The 26,880-nt window shown below is 48.5% G+C and overlaps 1 protein-coding gene across 10 annotated transcripts in view; it reads left to right on the forward strand.

Moving 5' to 3' along the window:
- Window positions 1-26,880, forward strand: part of CACNA1B (calcium voltage-gated channel subunit alpha1 B) — a 337,207-nt gene that overhangs the window by 296,114 nt on the left and 14,213 nt on the right. For all 10 annotated transcript variants that reach the window (XM_077189241.1, XM_077189242.1, XM_077189243.1 and 7 more), the window contains 7 exons: window positions 1,200-1,327; window positions 8,731-8,827; window positions 17,169-17,277; window positions 21,264-21,371; window positions 23,109-23,218; window positions 24,215-24,342; window positions 25,558-25,684. In XM_077189241.1, coding sequence (XP_077045356.1) covers window positions 1,200-1,327; window positions 8,731-8,827; window positions 17,169-17,277; window positions 21,264-21,371; window positions 23,109-23,218; window positions 24,215-24,342; window positions 25,558-25,684 — 807 coding nt within the window. The remainder of the gene's footprint in view (window positions 1-1,199; window positions 1,328-8,730; window positions 8,828-17,168; window positions 17,278-21,263; window positions 21,372-23,108; window positions 23,219-24,214; window positions 24,343-25,557; window positions 25,685-26,880) is intronic.

The following is a 26,880-nucleotide window of genomic DNA, read 5'->3' on the forward strand; positions in this document are numbered from 1 at the left end:
GTGGATCCCCCAAACCTTCCCCTCCCCACCCCTGTGCCTCCTCCTCATCCCTAATTATAATTTAGACACCACCAGGCCAGCTTTGCTAAACCCCATTTATCATCCTGCTGATAAAATCCCCAAAGAGATCATTTAGTCATTAAAGGGAAAGGGTTTATCTTTCTTCTCACAGGGGGTCTAAATTTGGAATTAAGCATTCACGGGGTTTGTCTTGATTTATACCATCCCTTTGAAGAAGGGCAGTGGGACAATGTCTGAGTTCAGCAGCCTTTCCTGGGAGCATCACACTCATTTCACAGAACCCCAGGATGTGCTGAGATGGGATCTGGGCTGGATCAAGCTGGAGGCAGCACCAGTGATGGGGATGTGGAAAAATGGGCAGGAGAGGAGGAGACAGTGGTGGCATTCCCAGGGATCCAGGACTCTGTCCCAAGAGTTTCTCCCTGGGGTGAGGCTGCTCCTTGTAGGAACATCCAGTTATGGGAATCATGCATGCTTCTCTACCAGGTTTTCATTTTTAAAATTCTCTTTTCATTCCCATTCCCCTTCCTCTTTACCTTCCATTCTTTCCTTCCCATTCCTTCTTCCCTTCCCATTTTTCTTCCCTTCCCATTTTCCTTCTCCTTTCCCCTTTTCTCCCTTCCCCTGTCTCCTTTCCCTTCTTTCTCCCTTCTCTCTTCTCCTTTCTCCCTTTCCTTCTCTGTTTCCCTCTCTTCTCCTTTCCCCCTTCCTTTCTCCTGTCCCCTTTCCTCTCTTCCCCCTCTCATTTCTTTTCTCTTTTCTCTGCTCCCTTCTCTGTTCCACTCTCTCTTCTCCTTTTCCTTCCTTTCTCCTTTCCCTTTTTCTCCCTCCTCCTTTCTCCTTTCCCTGCTCTTCTCCTTTCCCTTTTTCTCCCTTCCTCTTTCTCCTTTCCCTTCTCCTTTCTCCCTTCCCTTCTCTGCTCCCGTTTCCCTTCTTTCCATTTTCCTCTTTCCCATCCCTTCTCCTTTCCCTTCCTTTCTCCTTTCCCTTTTCCTCTCTTCCTCCTTTATCCTTTCCCTTCTCCTTTCTCCCTTCCCTTCTCTGTTCCCTTCTGTCTCTTTTCCCTTCCTTTCTCCTTTCCCTTTTTCTCCCTTCCCCTTTCCCTTCTCCTTTCTCCCTTCCCTTCTCTGCCACTCTCTCCCTTCTCCTCTCCCTCTCCTCCCCTCCCATCCCCGCAGATGCTGAACCTGTTCGTGGCAGTGATCATGGACAATTTCGAGTACCTGACCCGGGACTCCTCCATCCTCGGCCCGCACCACCTGGACGAGTTCGTGCGGGTGTGGGCGGAGTACGACCCGGCAGCCTGGTACGTGCGGGGACAGAGGGACAGCAGGGCGGGACAGGGGGACAGGGACAGGGGGACAGCAGGGCAGGGACAGAGGGACAGGGACAGGGACAGAGGGACAGCAGGGCGGGACAGGGGGACAGCGGGACAGGGACAGAGGGACAGCAGGGCGGGACAGGGGGACAGGGACAGGGGGACAGCAGGGCAGGGACAGAGGGACAGGGACAGGGACAGAGGGACAGCAGGGCGGGACAGGGGGACAGCGGGACAGGGACAGGGGGACAGCAGGGCAGGGACAGGGGGACACCAGGATACGGACAGAGGGGACACTGGGGTAGGGACAGAGGGGACACCGGGCTGGGACAGAAGGACACCAGGATAAGGACAGAGGGACACCGTGCTGGGACAGAGGGACAGGACAGCAGGATAGGGACAGAGGGACACTGCAGCTGTAATGCTGCACCTGAGCAGGCTCAGAGCCCGTTTAGCAGCCCCAGGATTTGGGGCATCACCTCTGTTAAATGCTGCAGTTCCCTGAGCGCTGGACAGGAACAGACCTGGTGTCACTGCAAGGGCGTTTCCTTCCCGCACAGCCAAGCCCCGAAAGCAAAGCCCAGCCAAAAATGAACAGATGAAAGCCTCAGTTCCACTGAGCCCGCCTAAATGGCCCTGGAGAAAAGCGATTTAGCACTTCCAAAAGGAGCTTTTGGTTCCTGCATCCCATCCGGAGACGCAAATCCGCAAATCTCTGGCTGTAGGCAGCACTTGAGGGAGTGGGAGAGGTTCACACCTCATTTGTGCAGCGTTGTTTTAATTGAGATCCACCTTGGTGGTTTCCCCAACGCTGTGCAGACACCTCAGGCTGCATCTGAGTCAGGTCCTGCAGGCTCTGCTCCATCCTCCCACCCGCTCCCACAGGGAATGATGTGATGCTCCTCTGCCTTAGGGCGGTTCCCTGGAAAAATGGGATTTTTTCAAACAGCCTTTCCTCATTAAACACAACATTTTCCTCCTGGAAGCCTCCTTGTAGTGACATCAAACTCTACGTGGGAATTTTGGCCTTTTGAGTAATATTTAGCTCTGGAGTTGCAGTTGAGGTTCTAAGATGTGCAAAAAGATCAGGATAAAATGAAATGGGCCAAAGTTTGGAAGTGTTTAATTCTTATATTTAATTCTCTGATAAAATATTCCTGATTTATGAGTGGGTTAAAGGAGGGGATGGTTTTCTCACACTGAACAATGTTTATTTTAGAAGTTTATTTTTAAATTTAATTTTTTTTTCCAAGACACAGGGAACATGGACACTGGGCTTAGGCAGTGGAGCAGTAGCACAGACCCCAAATTAAGGAATTTTTTCTTAAATTGAGGGAATGGCCCTGCCCAATGACCACTTCTAGAGCAGGACTGATTTAATAAATTGCTTTTCTGTATTGCTGCACCACAGCCCTGGTGATGGGGTTATTCTCATTTCTGGATGCTCTGTCCCAGGTCCCAATAATTCCTTGTTATTCTATTTGGGAATTTGCCTGTTGGGAGACTCTTTTTTCATTTAAAGCTCTGCTAATTTTGGATCCCTTTTTTCCTCCCTGTGAGTTCCTGTGCCATGAATCTCCTCTGGATTTGTGATGCCCCCAGCTCTTCCAATCTTTCCTTTCTTTTTTGTTTCCCTTCAGCAGAGACAGAGACAGGGAGTGTTTGGATAATCAGCATCTCAAACTCCCTGCTAGGATGCAATTAAACTGCTTTCAAATCTCACTTCAAATGATTTAGCCTAACTTGAAATGGAAACTTGTTCCAAAAACCTGCATTTCTCTGGACTGTGGGGGATTTGAACTGCTCCAAGCCACCCCTACTACCAACCTGAATATTTACTCCACACTTACTACCAGCTTGTAATCTCCAGGCAGATTTTCATCCCCACAAGGTCTGTGACACAGCAAATCCTTTGTGGGGATTCAGCAGGCACAAATAGCTTTTCTTTTTCCCTTTTTCCAATCCAATCCTGTCTCTTCCCACTGGAAAATCTCAATGAGGCTGAAAACTTGGGGTTGCTCCTTAGCAAAACAGCCTTGGCTCTACATCCCTGGGAGGAGGAATACACCTGCAAGGGGGAGAATGGGATCAATGTGGATTTTTAATGTTTTTATTCGGGAACTTTCCACCCAGAAGAGGCACCAGCACTGAGTTTACAGGAAGATTTCTCGCTCTATTAACTCTGAGTCACTCAGGGGCCAAACCTTCCACTCCCAGAGCTGCTAATGCTGAAAATGTCACATACTAAGATGCTAATTCTGGATTTTTGTTTTTATTTTTTTTTTCTCTAACCCTGTTCCCTTTCCACCCTGGTGGAAGTTATTGAGTGTGAACAGTTCCACTGAAATCACATTTTCAGAAGTGGGACTAAAATCTCCACAAATCTGAAATCTTTTCACACTTTAAGCAAGAACTGAGCTTTCAAGCATTTTGATTTAAGACCTTTCTGATCTTCCAGGTCTTTTTCAACCCAACTGATTTAATGATTGGATTATTCCATGATTTGAGCTGAATGTGGTCACTAGCTGATCACTTCTCCCAAGGTCTCTTCCTTGATTATCCCAAGGAAAATGGAATTACAGTGTTTATCCATTTTTCTTAGCTTGAGACCCCAAATGAAAGATACTCCACAATTGTTATATTTCATTATATAGATAATATTTTAAACACAACCTAATGAGTATTTTACCCCTATTTCTGATATTACCATTGGTTTTGTTACAAAATCCAACTCCCTGGAAACTTTTCTAGGAAAAAACTGTTGAAATTGAAGTTAAAAAAGGCAGTTAGGAGCTGTTATTCCAGCTGTGCCACCTTCCCTAGGGGTGAGTAACTGGGAAACTGTTACTGGGGAAAACTGCTGGATTTAGGGGTGACAAAAAGCCTTGAGCTCACAAAAAGAAAAAGAGAGACTGAGAGAAATGGGGAGCACAGGGTGGTTTGTTGGGAGTTAATTAAGAAAGTAAGGAAAACAGGATTTAAGGATGAACAGGGAAAGAACACAAAATTGGATTTCTAGGAGCTTTTATTTGTTCAACATATAAAAAGTGAGGTCTTTCTCTGTTTTGTTCCTCTCCCAGTGCCCACCCTGTGGAAACAGTGGTGATGTTGCTCTGGCCATCCCATTGCCATCAGCTGTTCCCTCAGGAGGAGCTGCAGGTGTTCCCAAAGGAGCTCTGGGCTCTCTGGGATAATGGGATGCTGAGGAAAATCAGATTTAAAGAAAAGGTGGTGCTGCTCCATCCCTGGAAGCGTCCAAGGCCAGGCTGGAGGGTGGAAGGTGTCCCTGCCCATGGGAGGGGGTGGGATGGGATGGACTTTAAGGTCCTTCCACCCCAAATCATTGTGGAATTCTCTGAATCTGGAAAAGGGTCCCTGTTTGTCCAGATTTTGTGCCATGATCTCCCAATGCAAAGCATCTGTTGGTTTTCCAGCCTTCCACAGACTCTTAGAGAGCCAATGGAAGTGTTCAGCCATGTTTTCCACACCCTGATTTTCCAGAATCCTTCTAAAATTGTAAGGAAAGTGTAAACCCAAACCTCTTTAGACCCACTATTAGGCCTGGAGCCAAGACTTGCATGGTTCCATTTGCTCTCAAATTCATAGTTTGGACTCGACTGGGGAAAGCTTTGAATAGACCTTAATTCTTCACATCCCAAAAAGCAGCAACACTGAAGGAGTTCTCCCAAAACATTCCAGCCTTCTTAAGAGAATGCACCAAAATAAATACAGGGAGGCCACATGACTTGGTTTGAAAAGCCAGGTGTCTGCTAAGGAAGGCAAGAGCCTTCCTTGAAATGGAAAATGTAAACTCCCTCACTCTGAATTATTATGATTTGGAAATTAAGGGGCTCTCAGGCAAAGATATGGGAACAGGAATTACAGTTCATTAATAGGAAAATTCAAAATAAAAAAAGAAGTAATACAAAATACTTGGCCAGAGTGAGAGCAGTCCCTGTCCCCTGTGTGTCAGGGGGTGGCACAGCCCCATCCCATGGGGGCTCAGCCCTCCTGCAGTGCCAGCTGTGGCTCTGCTGGAGCAGGGATCCTGCACAAGGGGGGAGTTTTCCTCTGCAGCTCCAGGGCTGCTGCAGATGGGCCTGGGCTCCCTCTGGCCATGCAGGGCAGCAGAAGCTGCTCCTCTGGCAATGCACTGGGCAAAGGCTGCTGTGCTGTGCCAGGCTCACATTGGATCCAGGTAGGAATGCTTGGCTCCTGCCCTGGGCAATGCAGCATCTCCCCATGGGATGCTGGAATTGGATCAGCCCTGCAGGGACACTCAGTGGCCATGGACAGCAGAGATCTCCTGCAGGGAGGATTGGCTGGGGGAGAGATCAAGAAAAAACTGCCCCATGGACAGCAGAGAACTGCCCCAGCTCTGACAAACAGGAACAGAACACACAGCCCCATTTCTACCCTAAGGCACCAAATCATTCCAGTTTTCTTCAGAGGTAGTTTTGAAGTTTGGCTCTTCCCACCTAGGGGTTGGTTATACAAAAAAGTTTGAGAAATATAGTCCTGCTGTTTAATTAGCTGAAATTATTGTGGGAAGTTAATGAGACTGACCATAAAGCTCCCAGGAGGTGTCTGGTTTCTCCTTCTGGTATTGAAACTGGGATTTTCCCAGTGCCAGTGCCCAACAGGCTCTGGAGGTGACACTTTCTGCTCTCCCAGCAAATTCCTCATTGCCCAGGAATGGCCCTGCTGGGGTTATGTAGGAGGTGACAGTGGCAGGGAAAGATTCCCAAGGTTTTAAAGCAGCTAATTTGAATCCTGGCAATAATTCATTGATGAGCTGTAATAAAATACCAGGTATAATCCATTAAAGAGGCTCTTTGTGGCCTGCAGGCTCTGGGTGTTGGGCAGCAGAGTCTGGAGGCTGATGCTCATGACAGAGAATTAAAACATGAGTGGGAAAGGAAACCAAATGTTTGGGAAGCCTTCCACACAGCACTGAAGGCTTCCCAGAGGAAAATCCAAAGCTATAAGGTTGAGTGAGCAGCTGGAAGTTCTCTCTGTGTGTTAAAGTGGCTCCTTCCTTTCCAGACTAACCTTTCTTTTCAGCTTGTTTTGCCCTTTCAACTTGTCCTGTTTGCCTGTGGAAAAGCTGATTTTTCCCTGTTTGCCTGTGGAAAAGCTGATTCTTCCCTGTTTGCCTGTGGAAAAGCTGATTCCAGTTGGATTTTGCTGTCATAACCTCTGGTGTTTCCTTTCCAGTTGCCGCATTCATTATAAGGATATGTACAATTTGTTACGTGTAATTGCTCCACCCCTGGGCTTAGGAAAGAAGTGCCCTCATAGGGTGGCCTACAAGGTTTGGAATTTCAGAGATCCCTCCAGCATCTCTAGTCCTGGTTCTGTTTCTTTTTATCCCCTCTTCCCTCTCCCGAGTGCCAATGCAACCAGTAGAGAAAAGAAAGTGCAACGTAACCAATGCCCTGCCTGAAAAAAGGAATGATTGACTGACTGCCTCCTTTTTCCTCCATGCATCCCTTCCCTGTCTCCTCCCACACCCCAGCTGGCTGGGGACAGGCAGTTTTATGGGACAGGGAACCCTCCAGCTTCCATCCTGCCAGCTCCAGCTGGGAAATCCTGGGGAAAATTTTCCCAGCACTTCAATATATTCCAGAGAGAAATGGCATCCCAGGGTTTCCAGGGAGCAGCAACTTTGCTTTGGCTTTGTAGCATTGTTGAGTGATCAACTTCCTGAGCTGGAAAAGCATTGGATCTGGGCAGAGATAAGGGACGAGGGATGAGTTTTCCATGGTGCCACAGCCAGAGATGGCCTGGGGGTTAAACGATGTCTCTAAGCTGTGATGGACACCAGGGAAAGCTCCTGCTCATGGCACAGGGAGAGCTCCCTGTGCTTGGGAGCCCAGGTGGAGGATTTGGGACAGATCTTGCTGAGAAGTCAGCGTGGGATGGGCATCAGTGGGGACCCAGTTCCAGGCAGGGAATTTCTTGGAAAACAGAGGATGAAGGAGAAGCCCAGAGCTTCCTTTTCCTCTCCACTCCAGCCCAGGTGTTTCCCACACCTGAGTGAGGATTAAGAGCTCAGAAGCTCTGCAGAGGAAGAGGAGACCCCACACCCCAGCCCAGGAGCAGGAAGGAACCAAGGGAGGACATGGGCTCCAGTTTCCATTTTGTGTTTCTCAGCAGCCTCCAAATCAGCTCTGGGCTGGGAGAGCTGGCTGGGATTTTATCTGCACAGTTACCAGGGACAGGAATAGATGTTTTGGGCTGGGTGAGTTCTCTCCTCCTCCTCCATCAAAGCTTTACATAGGAACTGAGATCTGTGTCAGGGCACTGGGCTGGTGGGAAGGTTCCTGCTCAGAAAAGAGGGGTTTAAATGGGTGCTTGGGTTTTCTTTGTTGGTATAGAGATGAGGACATTATCCTGCTTTTCCAGGGGTTAAACTTTAATTAATAACATCCCTGGGTCTCCTCAGATGGGGAAAACAAAAGGAGATTGGCACAGTTCTGCTCCTAATTCCAACAGGCACAAAAAAGGTGAAGCAGGAATTTCTTGCTGTTTTGCTCCCCTTGTTTTACAGGCCAAGATTTATCCACCACCACCATCGAGGGCTGAAGGGAGATGCCCTCAGCAAAGGGCTGCTCTGAAGGACTTTTCCCAAACCTCTGCAATTCCCAGTTGAGGCTGGCTTGGTGAAAAACAAACCTCACCAAAAGTGAGGGAGGAGCAGGTTTTCCTCCCACTTCCTGCCAGGGCTGGGCTCTGCTTTTGCTGGAGCAGGGATTTGCAGAATCCCAGCCTCAGCTGGGAATGGGAGCAGTCCCAGTACATCCCTCAGCAAAACCCCATGTTTGACTTCTCCCTTGTCCCATCACCCAAGCCCAAAGTGCTGCTTCCTGGCAGGAAAGCTGGGCTGTGTTCCCCAGCCCTGTCCCATAACTCTGCCCCCCAGCTCTCCCTGGCATGGGGACCTGGCTGCTCTGGGGGGTGACGGGGGAGCCTTCATCCCCCACCCACCAACAGCCAGCCCAACCCAGCCCTGCCACCCCTTCTTCCCCAGGGGACATCAAGCATTCCCCAGGGGCATCAAGCATTCCCCAGGGGCATCAGTCCTTCCCAGGGGACATCAATCATTCCCAGGGCCACCCCTGCAGGAGGAGGAGACGTTGGGCGCCGAAACAGCAACGGAAGCAGAGCCTCCTTTCTCCTGCCCCACCTCTTGAGTTTGGTTTTGTTTCCCGGAGAAATCTGATTAACCAGATCTCTGTTTTCTTGTCTGCTTTCCCTTCTCTCTCTCTCCCTCTTTTCATTTGCTCCATTGTGTTGCCTTTTCCCCCACCCCTTCCCTGGTTTTCCCCGCCTCAATCTGATGGGATTTCTGTGTCCTGGTGCTTTTGCCTCCATCCCTGTGGTGCCAGCGGGCGCATCAGTTACACAGACATGTATGAGATGCTGAGACACATGTCCCCACCTCTAGGCCTTGGGAAGAAATGCCCAGCTCGTGTTGCCTATAAGGTAGAAAACCCTGCCAGGAATTCCTGCCCAACCACCAGCTTTCTGTGCCGTGGCTCAAGTGGGGTTTCTGTGGCATTGGTGTTGTTCTTCTGGACTTTTCTGGTGCTTTCTCTGCTTTCCAAGCAAGATTTTGGATCTTCTGATTTTTTTCTTTTTAATTTTTATATATTTATATATATCATTTTTTGGGGGGTATCTTTTTTTCTGGTCTTTGAAACTCTGGCGCATCAGTATGTCTCTCTAAGTATGTCTCTGCTCTCTTTCTGTCAGTGTTTCTCTCTCTTTTCTCTCATTCTCCTCCCCTTTAGGTTAATTTGGGGAGGGACAATGCTAATGAGCAAATTACCCCCCATTAGATCCCCATTTTTCTTCCTGAGGCTCTTTGTCTCACTAACCCTTCAGTAGAATGTTGTTTTTTCCTCCTCTTAATTAGATTGGAGTCATTAGAGTAGGCAGTACTGTAGGAGTGAGCAAGCAATTAAACAGAGACAACACCAGAAGGGCTCCTTAAACACCCTCGTGGAAGAAATGACTTTAACAGAAAACATTTAGGACAGGGAGATGGAGAAATCACTCCAGCTTATTGCTGATTTGACAAAACTTTTTAATTGGGCCACCAGAATGAATTCTATCCCAAAGGCTGCTGCCTGGCTGGAAATTTGGATGGAAATGGAGCAGACCCAGTAAAGGCCTCCCAACAACTCTCAGGGTGCTTGGAGACTTCCATTTCCAGGCTGGTTCCTTGGAAGTTTCACCACTGAAGCTCAGTTTAGAGGGAGAGGTTGCTCAGAGCCATTTATCACTGGTGTGGTTGAGGATCCATCAAACCCAACAGGATTTTTTGGCTGCTGCTGTCACTCCAGCCACCCTCAAACCCCAAAACTCAATCCAAAGGATCCACACCACAACAGCCCTTCCTGTACTGAGGGATTTTTCACTGAGACCAAATAAACCCAAGATTTTTGGAAAGAGGCTCAAGCCAGAGCCAAACCTGGGGCTGATTTATTCAGGCAGGAAGAAATTCAGATAAATCTTCCTACAAGATCTTTTTTGGATTTAAATAAAGGATTTAAAATAAAATGAAAATGAAACATAACCTTAAATCTCTCCAGTGAGGTGGCTTTGCTGTATTTGATTTGTTTCTGGCCACCATAACTGAGCTTGAGGAAACCCAACTAGAGCAAAATTCCAGGTCTCAGCTATTTTAGACACCAATTATCCACAGAAATCCAAGGATTTGCCACCTGTGAGTTTCCATTGGTTTAGGAGAGCTGTGTCCTGCTGAAAGGAGGTGTTTGCAGATGGGCAACCAGATCTGCTCTGGGGCTGTACCAGAGGGATAAAACTCTTTCTTTTTTCCCTAAATCTTGTAGAATTCAAAAAGGAAGAAAACAAAAGGGGATAAAGAGATCATGTGTTAAAACTGGCATTTAAAATAAGATTTGGGCTGGTTTTCATAGCAGACTTTTTGCCCAGAGGCATTTCTTCAGCCTGAGAATTTCCTGATATCTCCTTTAATTTGTCTGTGCCTACAGAACAAACCCACAGAACCTGGGTACATAGGAATGGCTTCTTTTTATAACCCAGACTCCTGATTCTTTAAAGACATCGTTAATTTTTCCCCATCTCAGAAGAATCCTCTGGATTGTGTCTGTGTCACAAGCACAGGCAGAGATGGGTTCAAAGAGCTCCAGTCTGGGCGAACATTGGATTTCTCTGGGTTTGGAGATGATCACATTCATTTCCCCCTTATCAAAGAGCCCTGAACTCCAAAATACAGATTTAAGACAAGATCAGGATTTCCCCCATGGATTAAAGCTGCACTTTGGGCTGATCTCTCACCCAGTTATTGCTGATAAAATTAACCCCTCATGGGTTAGGACTGGTTTTGCTCCTTCCCTCCTCCACTTCTTTGTGAGCACATCCCTGGGTTGGTGCTGGGCACCTTCCCCCATGCCTGTGGTGGGATGTGGCACCCCCTGCCCTGCTCCTGCCAGGTGTCCCCTGTGGTGTCCCTCATGTGAAATCTGCTCCCAAGTGGATGAGAGGCTCAGGAGGGCACTGAAATCCCCCTGAGAGACTCAGGAGGGCATTGAAATCCTCCTGGGAGACTCAGGAGGGCACTGAAATCCCCCTGGGCACTGACCCCTCCCCAGAGCCTGCAGAGGGACATCACCCCCTGCTCCTGTAGGTGCAGCTCAGTCAGTGCCAACAGCAGCCAGGGCTTTGTCTCTGCCCTGTTTTCATCCTCTCCCTCTGGTTTTTAAACCCCTGACTGTTCTGTCCAGCAAAAGCTCTTGTGCCCCACATATCCCCCCTTTTTCTTTCCATGTCTACTTTCCCCAGTCTTTGTCAGAGGTTTTGTGTGTTTTCCCCACGTCTTTGTTGCCTTCTCAGCACGTCCACACTGGTTTTTGTTTGGATTTTCCGCTCTTTGCAGCCTCCTTGGCTGCTGTCCTTCCTTTCTGCTGTTTTCTGGTTCCCTTTTCTCAACTGTTCTCCTTGGTCAGCCTGACCAGCCTCTGCAGTTCCGTGTGGCTTTGCTGCTTGCCCGAGGTGCACCAGGGAGCTCTATCCTGCACTGGGCTGGGGGAGGAGGCTGGAAAATCCCAAATTCCTGTGCTCACTTCTAGGCCACCCACACTGAGAAGGGCATTGAGGGGCTGGAAGGGGCTGGAGCCCCAGGAGAGGCTGAGGGAGCTGGGCAGGGGCTCAGCCTGGAGCAAAGGAGGCTCAGGGGGCCCTTGTGGCTCTGCACAGCTCCTGACAGGAGGGGACAGCCAGGGGGGTCGGGCTGTGCTCCAGGGAACAGGGACAGGAGCAGAGGGAACGGCCTCAGGCTGGGCTAGGAGAGGTTTACATTGGACATCAGGAGGAATTTTGTCACAGAAAGAGTTTTCAAGCCCTGGAAGAGGCTGCCTTGGCCAGTGGTGCAATCACCACTGCTGGAGGGATTTAAAACCATACAGATGTGGATGTGGTACTGGGGGATACAGGTCAGTGGTGGCTGGATCAGTGTTTGTACTCAATCTTGGAGGTCTTCTCCATCCTAAATGATTCTGTGATTCCATCAATTTCAGTCTTTTCTATCCCATCAGATGAAAAGGGGGAAGAAAACCTCTTTGACATCACCCTGCTGTATCAGGATTTGCTCACTGTTCCTGCCCATGGCAGAGGGTGGAACTGGACGAGCTTTGAGGTCCCTTCCAACCCAAACCATCCCGGGATTCTGTCATTCCTGGGATGATCTGAGAGGGATGAAAGCTGTGGAGAGCCTCTCCAAAGCCAGCAGAATTAAACCAGAGTAGAATCATTCCAACTAGGTCGGGGTGAATTATTCATAGCAAATAATTTATTCACCAAACTCGACCTCATTTCCCACAGCAGCGCTCCACTGTCCCGAATTTATTCCTGTCTGGGGATCATTTCCAGAGCAGTTCCTGTCCCAGAGGCTGATGGGGTGCTCTTAATAATTCAAATCTGTCGGGGTGCCAGTAGTTTTCCAGGCACTGTGTGCTCCTGTTCCTGCTGTCTCTGGGTAAATGTGCCAGGTTTTAGGGTGCAGTCACTTTTCTGGGTCAGGCTGGAATCCAGCAAGGCACCTTTGATCCAGGGATAAATTTCCCCCCTATTCCTCCAACCCTGTCCCTGCCTTTTGGGCCACTGTCCAGGCAGTTCCTGAGCAAAGCTGGAAGGGAATTTATTGCTGTCACAGAGATTCGGTTCCTCATTAGCGCTGACTCTGTTAATTACCAATTAAACAGCGCCGGGGCCGCCTCCTGACCCCGCGCACCGAGCGCTGCCTCCCGACCCCGCCTCTAATCAGCCCCTCGTTATCACCAGCGTTAATTACGAGACTCCGGAGACATCGGCACGGCTGCTGCCCCTGGGGCCTCTCCTGCAGGAGCTTTAACGAGCTCCAAATCCGCCTAATGAAAGGCGGGGGCTGCAGGAGGGCTCCCACAGCGGAGCGGGGACTCCACCTGCTGCCGGCTGCGCTCCTCCCCGGGGCTGGGGATCCCTTCCCTGCAGCCCAGGGCTCCTGGGAAGCATTTCCACCTTTTTCTCCTTCCCGTTTCCCGTCATTAATTCACCCGAGCGCCCCTGGATCATCCCAGCAATCAGAGAATGCCAGGATGGTTTGGGTTGGAAGGGACCTCAACGCTCGCCCAATTCCATGGGCAGGAACAGTGAGCAAATCCTGATACAGCAGGGTGATGTCAAAGAGGTTTTCTTCCCCCTTTTCATCTGATGGGATAGAAAAGACTTAAATTGATGGGATCACAGAATCATTTAGGATGGAGAAGACCTCCAAGGTCATCGAGTCCAAACACTGATCCAGCCCCTGGGCTGTGGCTGGTGATTCCCAAGTTCTTTATCAGTGTAGGGAAGGAGCAGCAGGCTCCCAAAATTTCCTTCTGGGCTCCAGAAAGATGGGAAATTATCCAAATTAGAGTTGGGGGTTTTTTTCTGTTTGTTTTGGTTGTTATTTTTGTTGTTATTGGGATTTTTTTGGTTTGTTGTTGTTTTTTCCTTTTTTTTTTTTTGTTCCCCCCTTTTCCTTTTTCCCCCCCTTTTCCTTTCCCCCCCCCTTTTCCTTTTTCCCCCCCTTTTCCTTTTTCCCCCCCCTTTTCCTTTTTCCCCCCCCTTTTCCTTTTTCCCCCCCCTTTTCCTTTTTCCCCCCCTTTTCCTTTTTCCCCCCCCTTTTCCTTTTTCCCCCCCCTTTTCCTTTTTCCCCCCCTTTTCCTTTTTCCCCCCCCTTTTCCTTTTTCCCCCCCCTTTTCCTTTTTCCCCCCCTTTTCCTTTTTCCCCCCCCTTTTCCTTTTTCCCCCCCCTTTTCCTTTCCCCCCCCTTTTCCTTTCCCCCCCCTTTTCCTTTCCCCCCCCCTTTTCCTTTTCCCCCCCCTTTTCCTTTTTTCCCCCCCTTTTCCTTTTTTCCCTTCATTCCCTTTCCCTCTCAAATTTTTTCATCCTGTTTCAATCCATGAGCTACAGCTCTGACAGTCTTGAAGCACAAAGTCAGGCAGAAGAAACAGAAAAAAATGGGGGGGAAGTTAATTTTTGTTTTAATTGAGTACACTCTAAACAACTTTTTCAATTTTTTTTTTTTACCTATGTTCTTGTCCATAATCTTTGAGAAAACTTGTGGTTTTCTCTTCTAGCCTGGTGCAGGATGAAAACCAAAAGTTCATGACTGAATTTTTCAAGAAGAAATTTTGGGTCAAGCAGAATATTTTGAGTTTGACAAATGTTACCAATTTCAATTGGATTCCCTTTAAATGGATCCTCTAGAAATGGAGAGGAATTAAATACAGATAAAATTAGAAAATAACCTGGAAAGGCTTGAAATTTCAAGTTCTGCACCAGGAGATATTTTTATGTATAAGGTCATTTTGTAATATTGAAAGGAGGAAAAAAAACCTAGTATAACTTTTGTTTGCAGTTTCAGCCTTTTTGCTGCATTTCTGGCATTGGGAAAACACCCCTGATAATGCTCAAGGATCAAATCCCTCCTGGCTGAGCCAGTGTCTGGCTGATTCCTGGCTCTGGGTGCCCATGGGGATTTGGGACATTGATTTGGGGTGTGGGGTGAGCAATGCCTCACCCACCCCTGCCTCACCCACCCCTCCCTCACCCCCCCAGCCGTGGTGGCAAAGCTATTTTGGATCCAAGGTGAATCAACTCTTTTCTTCCAGCTGCTCCACCCTCAGCAGGAGCTCTCAGACATGCCAATATTCATTTAAAGAACAGATTTTTCTCAAGCCAGGGGCTTCCAAGACAGGAATTTTCCCTGTTTTTGGGAGGATCTCAGGTGGCTTTAGCTGAGGCTTGTTGGCTTTGGATGCTGCAGGTTCTGAGACATTTCTCTCTTATTTTTTGGCTTTTTTTTGGGCAATAAATGGGCAGCTGGAAGATGCAACCTGCAGCTCACCTTGGCAGGGCAGGAACTCCTCAAGTGCTGTCCAGAGGGAGGTGAATCCCAGCCTGGCACCTGAGGGGACACAGGGACTCATCCCATCACAGCTCCCCTCTCCTGAGCACCTCAACCCCCCCTTCTGCTCCCTGCTGGGCTCTCACATTGGGAATTCCAGTGGGCTGGAGGTGTCTGAGTTACCAGTTTGGATACTGGGATGGAGAAAATGGCAGTGCAGAGGGGAATGCAGGGAGCAGGGCAAGGAGGTGGGGTAGGGAGAGCCTCTTCCAGGTGCCTGTTTGCAGCAAAATGTGGGTTTTGCTCAACCAAGCTTCCAAAAGTGGGAATCCCCTTGGAAAATCTTCCCCTAAATCCTCTGTCCTGGCTCAGATTGAGGAGAGAGCACTGCTCAGTGCAGCTGTGGGTGGCCTGTGTTGTGCATCTGTATCCTTTGGGAAGTCAGCTGGGAACACCTGAGATGTGCCCAAGTGGTTTTGGGGTGATTTCTGTGAGGATAGAGCTCTCCTGTGGGGAATTGCTCCTCATTTGCCTGTTCTTCACTTGCATGCATCTTCTTTCTCTCTGCATCCCTTCCCTCTCTCCCACTCCAGTGGGATTCTGGGACTCTGTGATTGCTGACTGTGAGCTCTCATTGATGGTTTTTTGGGGTTTTTTTTTGGTAACTTTTTGTGTGCTGAGGGCAGAATTGGAATTAAAGCCTGTTTCATTTGACATGAGTGAACAAAAAAAAAAACCCCATGGTGTTGCCAGCACTTGGTACTGTCACTGACTGAGAGGCTGAACTTTGATTTCCCTGTCTCTGAGGCTGGGCAGACACAGAATAACCTCTGGGCATGCTGTGAGGGAGAGCACAAGGGCTTGTCCCAGACTTCAGGTGACAGGGATGTTGTTACAGCGGTCTCTGGTCCCTGCAGGATGAAATGAGAGCTGAAAATGCGTAAATGGGTGAATAAGGAGATTTCAGCTCTCCTGAGCAGATTTTACACTGGACCAGCACTTTGTGCCCTTTGTCTGCTCATGCCAACACCACCAAGTGTCCCCCTGAGGGTGAATTGTCTCCAGAAGGCGCCAGGGTTGGGGTCTGCCCCCTCTGAGGGCATGGAAGTGTCCAGGGCCAGGCTGGACAGAGCTTGGAGCAACCTGGGCTGGGAAAGGTCCCTGCCCATGGCAGGGGGTGGGATGAGATCTTTAAGGTGTTTCCCAACTCAAACCAGTCTGGGATTCTAAGGCAGCTCAGTCCATACATCAGGGAAGCAGAATTGGAAGTGAAACCTGGAAGACTGGCAAAGCAGGGAGGTTATCCCAGAGATGGAACACCTGGCCCAGTGTTCATGCCCCAGCCAGGGCTTGGTTTGGGGAGAACACAGAGCAGCAATCAGGGTTCCCACTGAGCCTCTCCCCTTGCCTGAGGCTCCAGCAGCTCCCTGCTCTCACCTGCACCACCTTCCCTTCCCCAGCAGGACAATTCCCATCAGCTGAGGAGTTTCTGCTGCTGATTCTGCCCAGGGCAGCAAAGAGGCTGCAGCAAAATCTGCATCTCTGCAAACAGTGCCAGGCTTGTGCCCACTTTGCAGCACCCAGAGCCTCGGGGGGAGTGCAGCTGGCATCTCCAGCAGCCTTTAGGGGCTGTTGTTAGGCAAAGAGGAGGTTTCTGGGCAGACAGAGGGGTGTAAATAACAGCCCAAGCAGCTTTCAGGTGGGGATGAAATTCTCTCCCCTGCAAAGGGCCAGGCCAAGCTGCCACTGGTTTTGAGGCTGTGCTCAGGCAGATCAACACCCAGGGACTTCCTTGGACTTTGCTGACTTTTTTATACAATACTGCTTAAACCTATGAAGAAGAAGGTGAATAAGAAGGACTAGCCTCTGCCCTAAAACCTCCATCTTCATATATATATATATATCACTATATCCTAAAACTTTAATAAGTTTCCGACCCTGTGGTATTACACACTTCTATTCAAACTCCACACCCACAATCCCAGTCCTGCCATTCCATTCTGGAAGCTTCTCCACAGCCTCAGGTCAATGCAGTGTTCTCCTGGGGTCAGTGGCTGTCAGCACAGAAATCTGAAATTCTCAGCAACCAGGGTTCCAACATCTGGATGGTGCAGACACCACTGGAGACAGTCAGGAAATGGGATGAGAGCCTCCCCACCTGGCTTCCTTTTGGGAGAGCTCTGTAGGATTGCAGTGCAGTGCTGGCAAATCACTCTTGAACCCACTGAAGTTCTACCCCAAAGCCACTCCTGGACAGGAGCTGCTATCCATGTGCAGAAGAATTTCAGCTCAGCACACAAACAGTTCCTTCCTGTTCATGTTTTGGGTATTTTGGGGGTTCAGAGAGGGGCAGGTGAGGGTGGGGGGAGGACTCCTGGCCCCCCTCACAGCCAGCCCTGTCTGTCTCCAGCGCCTGGTGAGGATGAACATGCCCATCTCTCCTGAGGATTTAACTGTGCACTTCACCTCCACGCTGATGGCCCTGATCCGCACAGCCCTGGAGATCAAACTGGCCTCAGGTGAGAGGGTGGGCATGGCTGGGTCACCTGGAGATCAAACTGGCCTCAGGTGAGAGGGATGGGGTGGCTGGGTCACCTGGAGTTCAAACTGGCTTCAGGTGAGAGGGATGGGGTGGCTGGAGTTCAAACTGGCCTCAGGTGAGAGGGTGGGGATGGCTGGGTCACCTGGAGATCAAACTGGCTTCAGGTGACAGGGATGGGGTGGCTGGGTCACCTGGAGATCAAACTGGCCTCAGGGTCACCTGGAGATCAATCAGGCCACAGGGATGGGGTGGCTGAGGGGTGGCTGGGTCACCTGGAGGATGCAGCAAAGACACCAAGGGCAGCTGAGCTCCTTGGAATGCTCTGTGCCCATGGCACACAGGGATTAGGGAACTGAAGCTCCTCTAGGTGTGGATTTTGTTATGCTGCAGGTTTCCTGTGCATGGAAAAAAACCCAAAACAGCACCAGTAAGAGACCAGTGCCTTGCCTGGCCTCTTCCAGAGCTTTCCCCCAGCTTTGTCAGCCTCCAGCCTTTGCCTTGCAGGATGGGAGAGCATTTTCTGCCATCTGAGCTCCAGAAAACCAAAGAAAATTGGAGTTTTCTGAGAGCTCAGTGGCTCACAGCCCAGCTCCTGACCACAAGATGGGCTTGGTTGGTCCCAGCAAGGTGCCAGGAACACCAAGGGTACAGATTTATCCCTGGATGGTCCATTCACTGAAGAGTTTGACTTAATCCTTGTGGGTCCCATCCAGCTCAGAGTATTCAGTGAAATCTGTGGGCTTGGTGTCCTCCCAAAACCATGGAAATTCTGCCCCAGGTGGGATTCCTATCTTCCCATGCCAACACTCGAGGACAGGGGTGTAGTAAATCAAGGCAGCTCCTAAGTCTGGAGAGAAAATGAGGAGGACTCCATTGATATCAGAAGGCTAATTAATTACTTTATATTATATATTTACACATATATATAATTATATATATTAATTATCTTATATTACACTACATCTAAACTGAATCTGCACAAGTACTCCACTGCACAGAATTTTGTGACTGTCAGCCAACAGTCCTGACACACACACACACACCTGGATTCAATTGGTCAGTGAATCAAAAACACTCACACCAGAATCCAATTAAGCAAATTCCTTCAGGTAAACAATCTTCCTCAATGCGTTCCACTTGTTCCAAAACACAGGAGCAGTAAATGAGATAAGAATTGTTTTTATTTTCTCTGAGGTTCAGAGAATGTGAATCCCAGAAAATCCTTGGGACGTTGTGCCTTGCCCACAAAGGGGAGCTTGGGGAGAGGCCAGAGAGGTCCTGAGCATCCCTGTGCCTTTGGGGTGGCAGTGAAATGTGGGAATCCTTGCCCATCCCAGCTGGGAAGCCCAGGACGTGTCCTCCTTACCCTGAATCAGAAATGAGTTTCCACACCAGTTCTGAACTATTCCAGCCCTTCCATGCTGGCAGCAAGGCAGGAACTGCAAGTGCCCTGGAGCACATTCCACCTTGAGATCCAGTGTGATTATTGGAGTGGTTAATCAGGCGTTTACTGGCTCCCAATTAAACCTTGCAGTGTAACAAAACGCACCGGCCTTTTCTCTGGGTCGTTACCCCATCTCATCAGCCTGCCTGGGGTCACAGTCGAGGCATGCCTGGCCTAAGCACTCTTACACCTCATTTAAAAGGTAACAGGAGGGAACCAGGCTCCTGGGAGCAGGGGCAAGGCAGGGTTAGGCCTAAACTAAGCAGTTTTAGGCCAGTGCAAATATTTGAGTTAATCTCCTCCCTCCTGTGCTGCTTAAACTTTGCCTGTGATGCTTTGGGGAGGCATTGCTGGAAAAGGACAAAATTTTGAGGTGCCTGGGGCTCCCCAAAGGAGTGGGATCAAGACAAGGATCAGACACTCATTTCTACAGATGCTTTTAGGATTTCCTGTGACTTTAGGAGCCAGCATCTTATTTCAGGAATAGCTCCTAGATAAGGATGCTGAGAGTTTGTTTAATTTTCAGTTTCTGGTTACCTGTCAGCCTTTTTCAATTGGAAAAGCTCCCCCACCCTTTTGAAAGCTGGAAGGGAGCCAGAGAGGAGAACTCAGCTGATAGCCTGGATTATTTCTGTGGTTTAGCCCTGCTCCAGGGTGTGAGGTTCTGACCTGTTTTGTTGTTACGAGCTCCCTTTGAATAGGTTTCATGTGCTACATTTAATTGAGTCTTTAGTGGGTTTAACAGGCCCTTAATAAACCTCCCTAATGAGTTCCCGTGTGGGAGTTCAAGCCACGGTGTAACAGAGTACCCAGAGCCTCCTCCCTTACTCTGCTCTTAGAAAAATAATCCCTGTCATTCAGATGAAGTCCTTAATTACCTGCTGCGAGGGGAATTCAGCTGGGAGCTGGCCTGGGGCTCCCCCAGCCTTTAATCACTTTCCACGTGTGCATTTAGGCCTGGCTTTGGCCCTTGGACAGAGCTGCTGGGTTTGGCTCTGCTCTACCCTCAATTTGTGCCATTGCCAGGGGTTTTGGGAAGAGCTGGTGGGTTTGAAGAGGGTTTGTAATCAATTCATCAGGACACTGCTCAGTGCAGGGTGAACCTGGCCATGGCAGAGCCTTGGGTTAGAGGATCTTTAAGGTCTTTTCCAACCCAAACCAGTCTGAGGTTATAGGATTTTGTGATTTGTAGCCATGATATTTTATGAAAAATCCTTTCCTTAGGATTTTTTTCTCCTGAGAAGCTGAAAGGCCTCAGGAACAACATGTAACCAATGGTTATCTGCTGCTGTGGAATGCAACAGGTGCATCTGGGATTGGCCTCATGTGGTTGTTTCTAATTAATGGCCAATCACAGTCAGCTGGCTCGGACTCTCTGTCCCAGCCACAAACCTTTGTTATCATTCCATTCTTTTTCTATTCTTATCCAGCCTTTTGATGAAATCCTTTCTTCTATTCTTTTAGTATAGTTTTAATATAATATATATCATAAAATAATAAATCAGCCTTCTGAAACATGGAGTCAGATCCTCATCTCTTCCCTCATCCTGGGACCCCTGTGAACACCATCACAGCAATTCATGTCTGAGTCCTTTCCATCCCACCTGGGAGGTGCTGCTGCCTCCACAGACACTCCCCAATGGAAGAGGCACTTGCAGTTTAAGCATGGAATAAGTTTGAGCTCAAATTTACGTCCCAGGTCAGTGCTCACTGTGAAAAATGCCAATCACTTGTTTTTAAAATTTTAAAAGTTTAATAGTAATAAAATGGTTATAAAAAATAGTAATACAATTAGAGTAATAATAATTTGGACAATTTGAATTAGGACAATATGAGACAATAGAAACAAAGAGTTAAAGATGTCTGGGTACCTTTTTCTGGGCAGCACGAGCCCAAAAAAGGACCCACGTTAACAAAGGATTAACCCTTAAAAACAACAGCCTGTTGCATATTCATACACCTCATCCATGATGCATAAATTCCATTCAAACACAGGATTCTGTCTGGTCATCGTCAACTTCTTCCTCTGAATCCTAACAGTGCCTTTGAGGCAGGAAGAAGTTCATTTCTCCTGCTGGTGGGGCAATAAATTCTCTTTCTCTGAAAGGTTCAGGTGTCCTGTGGCTGCTATATTGCTGTGAGTCCTTTCTTTAAAAAAGTATCCTACATAGCATAGTTTCTATTTTGACATTTTTTATAACCTAAAACTATATTTAACACACTACTTAAGAGAATTAATACAGCATTACTTTCTAATCCAACACATCTAATATTAATTTTAATATTTGCAAAAAGCCAATCATAAAATACATGCATTTTTCACACTCAGGGTGCCCAGGGTGAGGCAAGGCTGCTCCTGCTGGGTTCCTGCACTTCTTTCATGGAGAATTCACAGATTGCCTGGGCAGGGAAGGGCTGTGCTGGCTCACCCTTCCCTAGGAACAGGAAAGGGGGATGCAAACAGTGGGATGTGCTCCAGGGCAGGGCTTCACTGCTCTCCTCTCCCTCCCTGGCTGCAGGAGGTGTGAAGCAGCACCAGTGTGATGCTGAGCTGAGGAAGGAGATCTCGCTGGTCTGGCCCAACCTGTCCCAGAAGACTCTGGATTTGCTGGTGCCTCCTCACAAACGTAAGTGCTTCAAGCACTGGGTCCATCCCAGACACCCAGGAACCCCAGATTGGGTTTTTCCCTCCTTGCCTGCTCTGTACAACCCCAGATTGGGTTTTTCCCTCTCCATCTGCTCTATCCAACCCCAGATTGGGTTTTTCCCTCCTTGCCTGCTCTATCCAACCCCAGATTAGGTTCTTCCCTCCTCATTTGCCCTATCCAACCCTAGATTAGACTTCTCCTTCCTTGTCTGCTTTATCCAACCCTAGATTAGGTTTTTCCCTCTTCATCTTCTCTATCCAACCCCAGATTAGGTTTCTTCCTCCTTGTCTGCTCTATCCAACCCCAGATCAGGTTTTTTCTTCCTTATCTGCTCTATCCAACCCCAGATTAGGTTCTTCCCTCCTCATCTGCTCTATCCAACCCCAGATTAGGTTCTTCCCTCCTCACATGCTCTATCCAACTCCAGATTAGGTTTCTCCTTCCTCATCTGCTCTATCCAACCCCAAAAGAGGTTCTTCCCTCCTCACCTGCTCTGTCCCAAGCCCTGTCTGTGTCACCTGGAGGATGCAGCAGGGACACCCAGGGCAGCTGAGCTCCTTGGTCTGCCCTGGCTCTGTCACACAGGGACTGGGGGAGCTGAGCTCACCTCCAGGCAGGGACTTCATTGTGCTGCAGGAAATTTCCTGTGCACAGAAAAACCCAAATCCCAAACAGTGCCCAGAAGAGACCAATGCCCTGTGTGGCCTCTTCCAGAGCTCCTCCCCATTTCTGGCAGCCTCCAATCTGTGCCTTGCAGGGTGGGAGAGCAATTTCTGCCATTTGAGCTCCAGAAAAACAGGGAGAAGGAAAGCTAAAGCTTGCTGAGGACTTGGGGAATCGGATGTGAGGTGTTTGGGGGTTAAAGGCCTTTGTGTTATTTGGTGATGTCCTGGGCAAAAGTGCTGAGAAAATGGGGAGTTTGCTGTTCTCTTGATTAGCTCTGGGTTCCTGATTAATGAGAAGCAGTGTGGAATAATAAAGGCATTGTTAATTAGGAAAAATGAGGGAGTGAGGAGGTGCAGATCAGTGGGTAGTGACTGCTGAAGTCTTTCCCTCCCCTCCTCTCTTGATTCCTCTATCTCTGCTGCTCCAGTTTTTTCCATGGTGAGTGCTCCAGTGCTGGGCAGGGAATGGCTGTCCCATGGCTCTGAGGGTGAAAAATCCATCTGGAAAAATGAAATATTCCTTAAATGTATATCAGCCCATTATACTCCACTCACTGTAATTCAGAGAAGCAGGGGTAAGGCTGCTGTATTGATAAAGGCTGGCTGGGGGTCTGGGGTGAATTTAGGAATTCTCTCAGCAATGCTGACAATGCCACTGAGTTTTCCTGCCTGGTTTTTCCTACACAATCCCTGTGTTTGCCACAGAGAGCTCCAAACCAAGGCAAGGCAGCAACAGGCAAAGAGTTGAAGAATCTGTTGTAACATTTTCTTTTTTTTTTTCCTTTCCCCTACTTTTCTGTGTCTGTTTTACCTCATTATTCTCATAAAATTTTATTTTATTCATAAAATAATTTATCATCATCATTATTATTTCTTATTCATAAAAATAATTTATTATTAATAATTATAATTTATTTTATTAATAAATATGTTTTTCTCAAAATTTTTATGTTGCTTCCTCCTTCTCCCTGTTTTTCACCATTTGCTGGTTTTTTTCTTATTCCTTTCTTCTCTTCATCCTTGGAATGGCTCTGCTGTGTTGCTCTGGCAGCTGATGAAATGACTGTGGGGAAGGTCTACGCAGCCCTGATGATATTTGACTTCTACAAGCAGAATAAGAACAGCAGGGAGCAAGTCCAGCCCCCCGGGGGCCTGTGTCAGGTACAAAAAGGGGTTTTTCTATCCTCCCTCTTGGGCAGCTTTAACAAAAATCACCAGCAGGATTCATCCAGAAGGCCTGGCTGCTCTTCCAGGCAGAGTTTCAAAATGCTGGCTCAAAAATGGAAATCTCTACTGAAAGTCTCTGTAAAAAAATACTTTCAAAAATTGTTGCAGTTGCCTTTTCCAGTAAAGAAAGATCTTTTCAAAAAAATGACAACTGATCTTTGAAATTCTAAATGCTGTGTTAAAAAGTGGCCTAGGGCACAACAAAAGATTTCCTTGGGAGACCAAAGAACTATTGAAAGCTGCTGTAGCTATAGAAGGCTTAAGTTATTTTTGAAAATAGGAATTATTCCAAGTCATTTTGGCTCTAATTTTTACAAATTCTAGAAAATATTTTCACACAACTGGCATTGAAAGCCCAATCACTTCCAGAAGGACAAATACCTGTTGTTTTTAGGATGAGCATCCAGCTGATCTCCAGCACAGGGTGGAGATCTGTCCCACACCTGGATGGTTCCACCAGCTCCATCCAGAGCCATTGAAACTGTGCTGCCTCTCTGGCCACATCCAGGGGGAATTCCCTGCTGTGCTCTGGTGATGAGGAGAGCATTTGGAGGGAAAGGGGATTGCAAAAGGACTGGGGAGAACATTTAGGGGGAAAGAGGATTGCAGCAGGACTGGGGAGAACATTCAGAGGGAAGGGAAGAGCATTCAGAGGGAGGGGGGATTGCAGCAGGGCTTGGGAGAGCATTTGGAAGGATGGGGAGAACTCAGAAGGAAGGGGGATTGCAGTAGGGCTGGGGAGAGCATTTGGAAGGAGGGGGGATTGCAGCAGGGCTTGACTTGTACCAGGGGTCCCTCAGAGCCCCTCCCTGCTGTGGCCAGGCTGGCATGGCTTTCTGCTGTCCCAGGGTGGCAAAGTGGACTTTTCACAGAGTAGGGAAAGCCCTGCAGGCCAGGCCAGCTCTGACACCCCTCCCTTGTGCTTGGCAGCCCGGGCCGGTGTCCCTGTTCCACCCCTTGAAGGCCACCCTGGAGCAGACGCAGCCCGCGGCCTTCAGCAACGCCAAGGCCTTCCTGCGCCAGAAGAGCTCGGCCTCCCTCAACAACGGGGGAGCCCTGTGAGTATCCCTGAGCCCTCCAGAGCCACCCTTGGGGTCACCCCTGAGCTACCCCTGAGCCACCACACCTCAGAGTCACCCCTGAGCCCCTCCAGAGCCACCTTTGGGGTCACCCCTGAGCTACCCCACCTCAGAGTCACCCCTGAGCCCCTCCAGGGCCACCACACCTTGGGGTCACCCCTGAGCCCCCTCCAGAGCCACCCTCGGGGTCACCCCTGAGCTACCCCACCTCGGGGTCACCCCTGAGCCCCTCCAGAGCCACCAAACCTCGGGCTCACCCCTGAGCCCCTCCAGAGCCACCAAACCTTGGGCTCACCCCAGAGCCACCCACACCTCAGGGTCACCCCATCCACCACTGCTGCTCTGGTGACATCAAAGCCAGCAGCCCCTTCTCACCATGGCTGGGATAATTCCCATGGTGGCTCTGCTCCTGCTGTGGTTATCCCAGTGCTGGTGGCATTGGGATCTTTGTGTTTCCTTCATGAATCCTCACTGGAAGCTGCCCAGGGTGAGTTTGCTCACAGGAATTTGGGACCATTGCAAAACAACCAAACAAACCCCAGCAATGAGGTTTTGAGAGGCCAGAGATCCTTGGGAATAAATTCAGTCCTTGAGCTTGTGGCACTGGGCAGCAGCAAGTGCTTGCCACAGCACAATTTGTCTCTTTGGGGAAATGATCCCTTCATGGAGAGCTTTCCAAACACTCCTGGTGACAGTGATCCCTTATCAATTCTCCATTTCCTGCTCTGCAGGTGATTTTCCTCTGGATCATGAGTGCTGTGGAGTTTTAGTGACAGACAGCTGAGGTTTAAACATCCCAAATAATCCTGATGGGGAAACCAACACCAGACTGGACAGCTGAAGGGACTTCAGTATGGTTGAGGTGTTTGACCAATGTCCAGCTGGCTCTGCACACAAAATCAGCCTGAATTCCCAAATTCTTCATTGTCCATCAGGATTTAAGTGGCAGAAGTTGTTTTCCTTAATTATTGAAAAAAAAAAATCATGGTTGGTTTGATTTCCTTGTTCTCATGGGATCTTCAGGCTCTACAGGAGAAAAACCCAGGGCACCTTAGAGCTTCACCAGCCATTGTGCCCATCCTGCAACTGATTTTCACACGTGAAACCCCAAAGGGCGCTCGAGTTTGGTTTGCCAAATTTAGCAAAATCTCTTTGCAAAAGGATGAATCTTTTTCCCTCTTTTTCTTTGGACAGGCCACCCCCAGAGGGAGGGATCAGAGAGTCCAGTTCTTGGGGGACCCAGCGCACCCAGGATGTGTTTTATGAAACCAGGAGCCCAGCTTTTGAGCGAGGCCACTCCGAGGAGATCCCCATTGAGAGGGTGAGCAGATGGGGGAAAGGGGGAGGAGCAGGTTTTAGAGCTGTGGTGGAATTCAAGAAAATTTAGAAAATGTTTAGAAAAAACAGGTGAAGACAGGGTGAGATGCAGGAGATTTTAGAGCTGTGGTAGAATATAAGAAATTGTAGAAAATGTTTAGAAAAAGCAGGTGAAGACAGGGTGAGATGCAGGAGATTTTAGAGCTGTGGTAGAATATAAGAAAATTTAGAAAATGTTTAGAAAAAGCAGGTGAAGACAGGGTGAGATGCAGGAGATTTTAGAGGTGTGGTAGAATATAAGAAATTGTAGAAAATGTTTAGAAAAAGCAGGTGAAGACAGGGTGAGATGCAGGAGTTTTAGAGGTGTGGTAGAATTTAAGAAAATTTAGAAAATGTTTAGAAAAAGCAGGTGAAGACAGGGTGAGATGCAGGAGATTTTAGAGGTGTGGTAGAACTCCAGAAATTTAAGAAAATGTTTAGAATGTACGAACTCCAGAATTTAAGAAAATGTTTAGTTGAAGATTGGATGAGATGCAGGAAATTTTAGAACTGTGGTAGAATTTAAGAAATTTTAGAAAATACTTAGGAAAAGCAGGTGAAGACAGGGTGAGGTGCAGGAGATTTTAGAGCCGTGGTGGATTTTTAGAAGTTTTGGAAAGTGTTTAGAAAAAACAGGTGAAGGCAGGGGGACCTGCATTTAGCAGGAGATCTGTCCCTTGAGGGAAGCATTTTTGTGTCTCTTGTTTGCTTTTTTTTCTCCATTGTGGAGAAATCCCAAACCTGGCAGGTCCCACAGCCAATCTGGACGTGCTTTTCCTGGGATTCTGTCTTGCTGCCATAGGTTACCTCAGGCTTTCTCCTCCCATTTCCCAATCCCATTGTCCCAGCTCAGGTGAGGGGTTTGAATGCTCAGAATGACCTGAGGGGTTTCCAGGGTCACAGCTGGGGTTCCTGGCTGGTGGAACAGCTCATCCCACTGCTTGTGGGATGTCCTTGCTGAGGACAGAGTAACCTGGGCACTCCACTATGGGAATAAATCACATGGGACTCCATTTTCTTCATGGTGGGGAAAAAACACCCCTTCTTTATTCACAGAACTCCTTTTTATACAGTTTTGCAGACCTCATGTGTGACTCCTATTGGTCAGGAGCTTTCTTGCCAATCAATTTATTGGTTATTAACAAGTTGTTATTCTGTATG

The sequence above is a fragment of the Agelaius phoeniceus genome, chromosome 21 (assembly GCF_051311805.1).
Source record: "Agelaius phoeniceus isolate bAgePho1 chromosome 21, bAgePho1.hap1, whole genome shotgun sequence".
NCBI classification, from domain to species: domain Eukaryota; kingdom Metazoa; phylum Chordata; class Aves; order Passeriformes; family Icteridae; genus Agelaius; species Agelaius phoeniceus.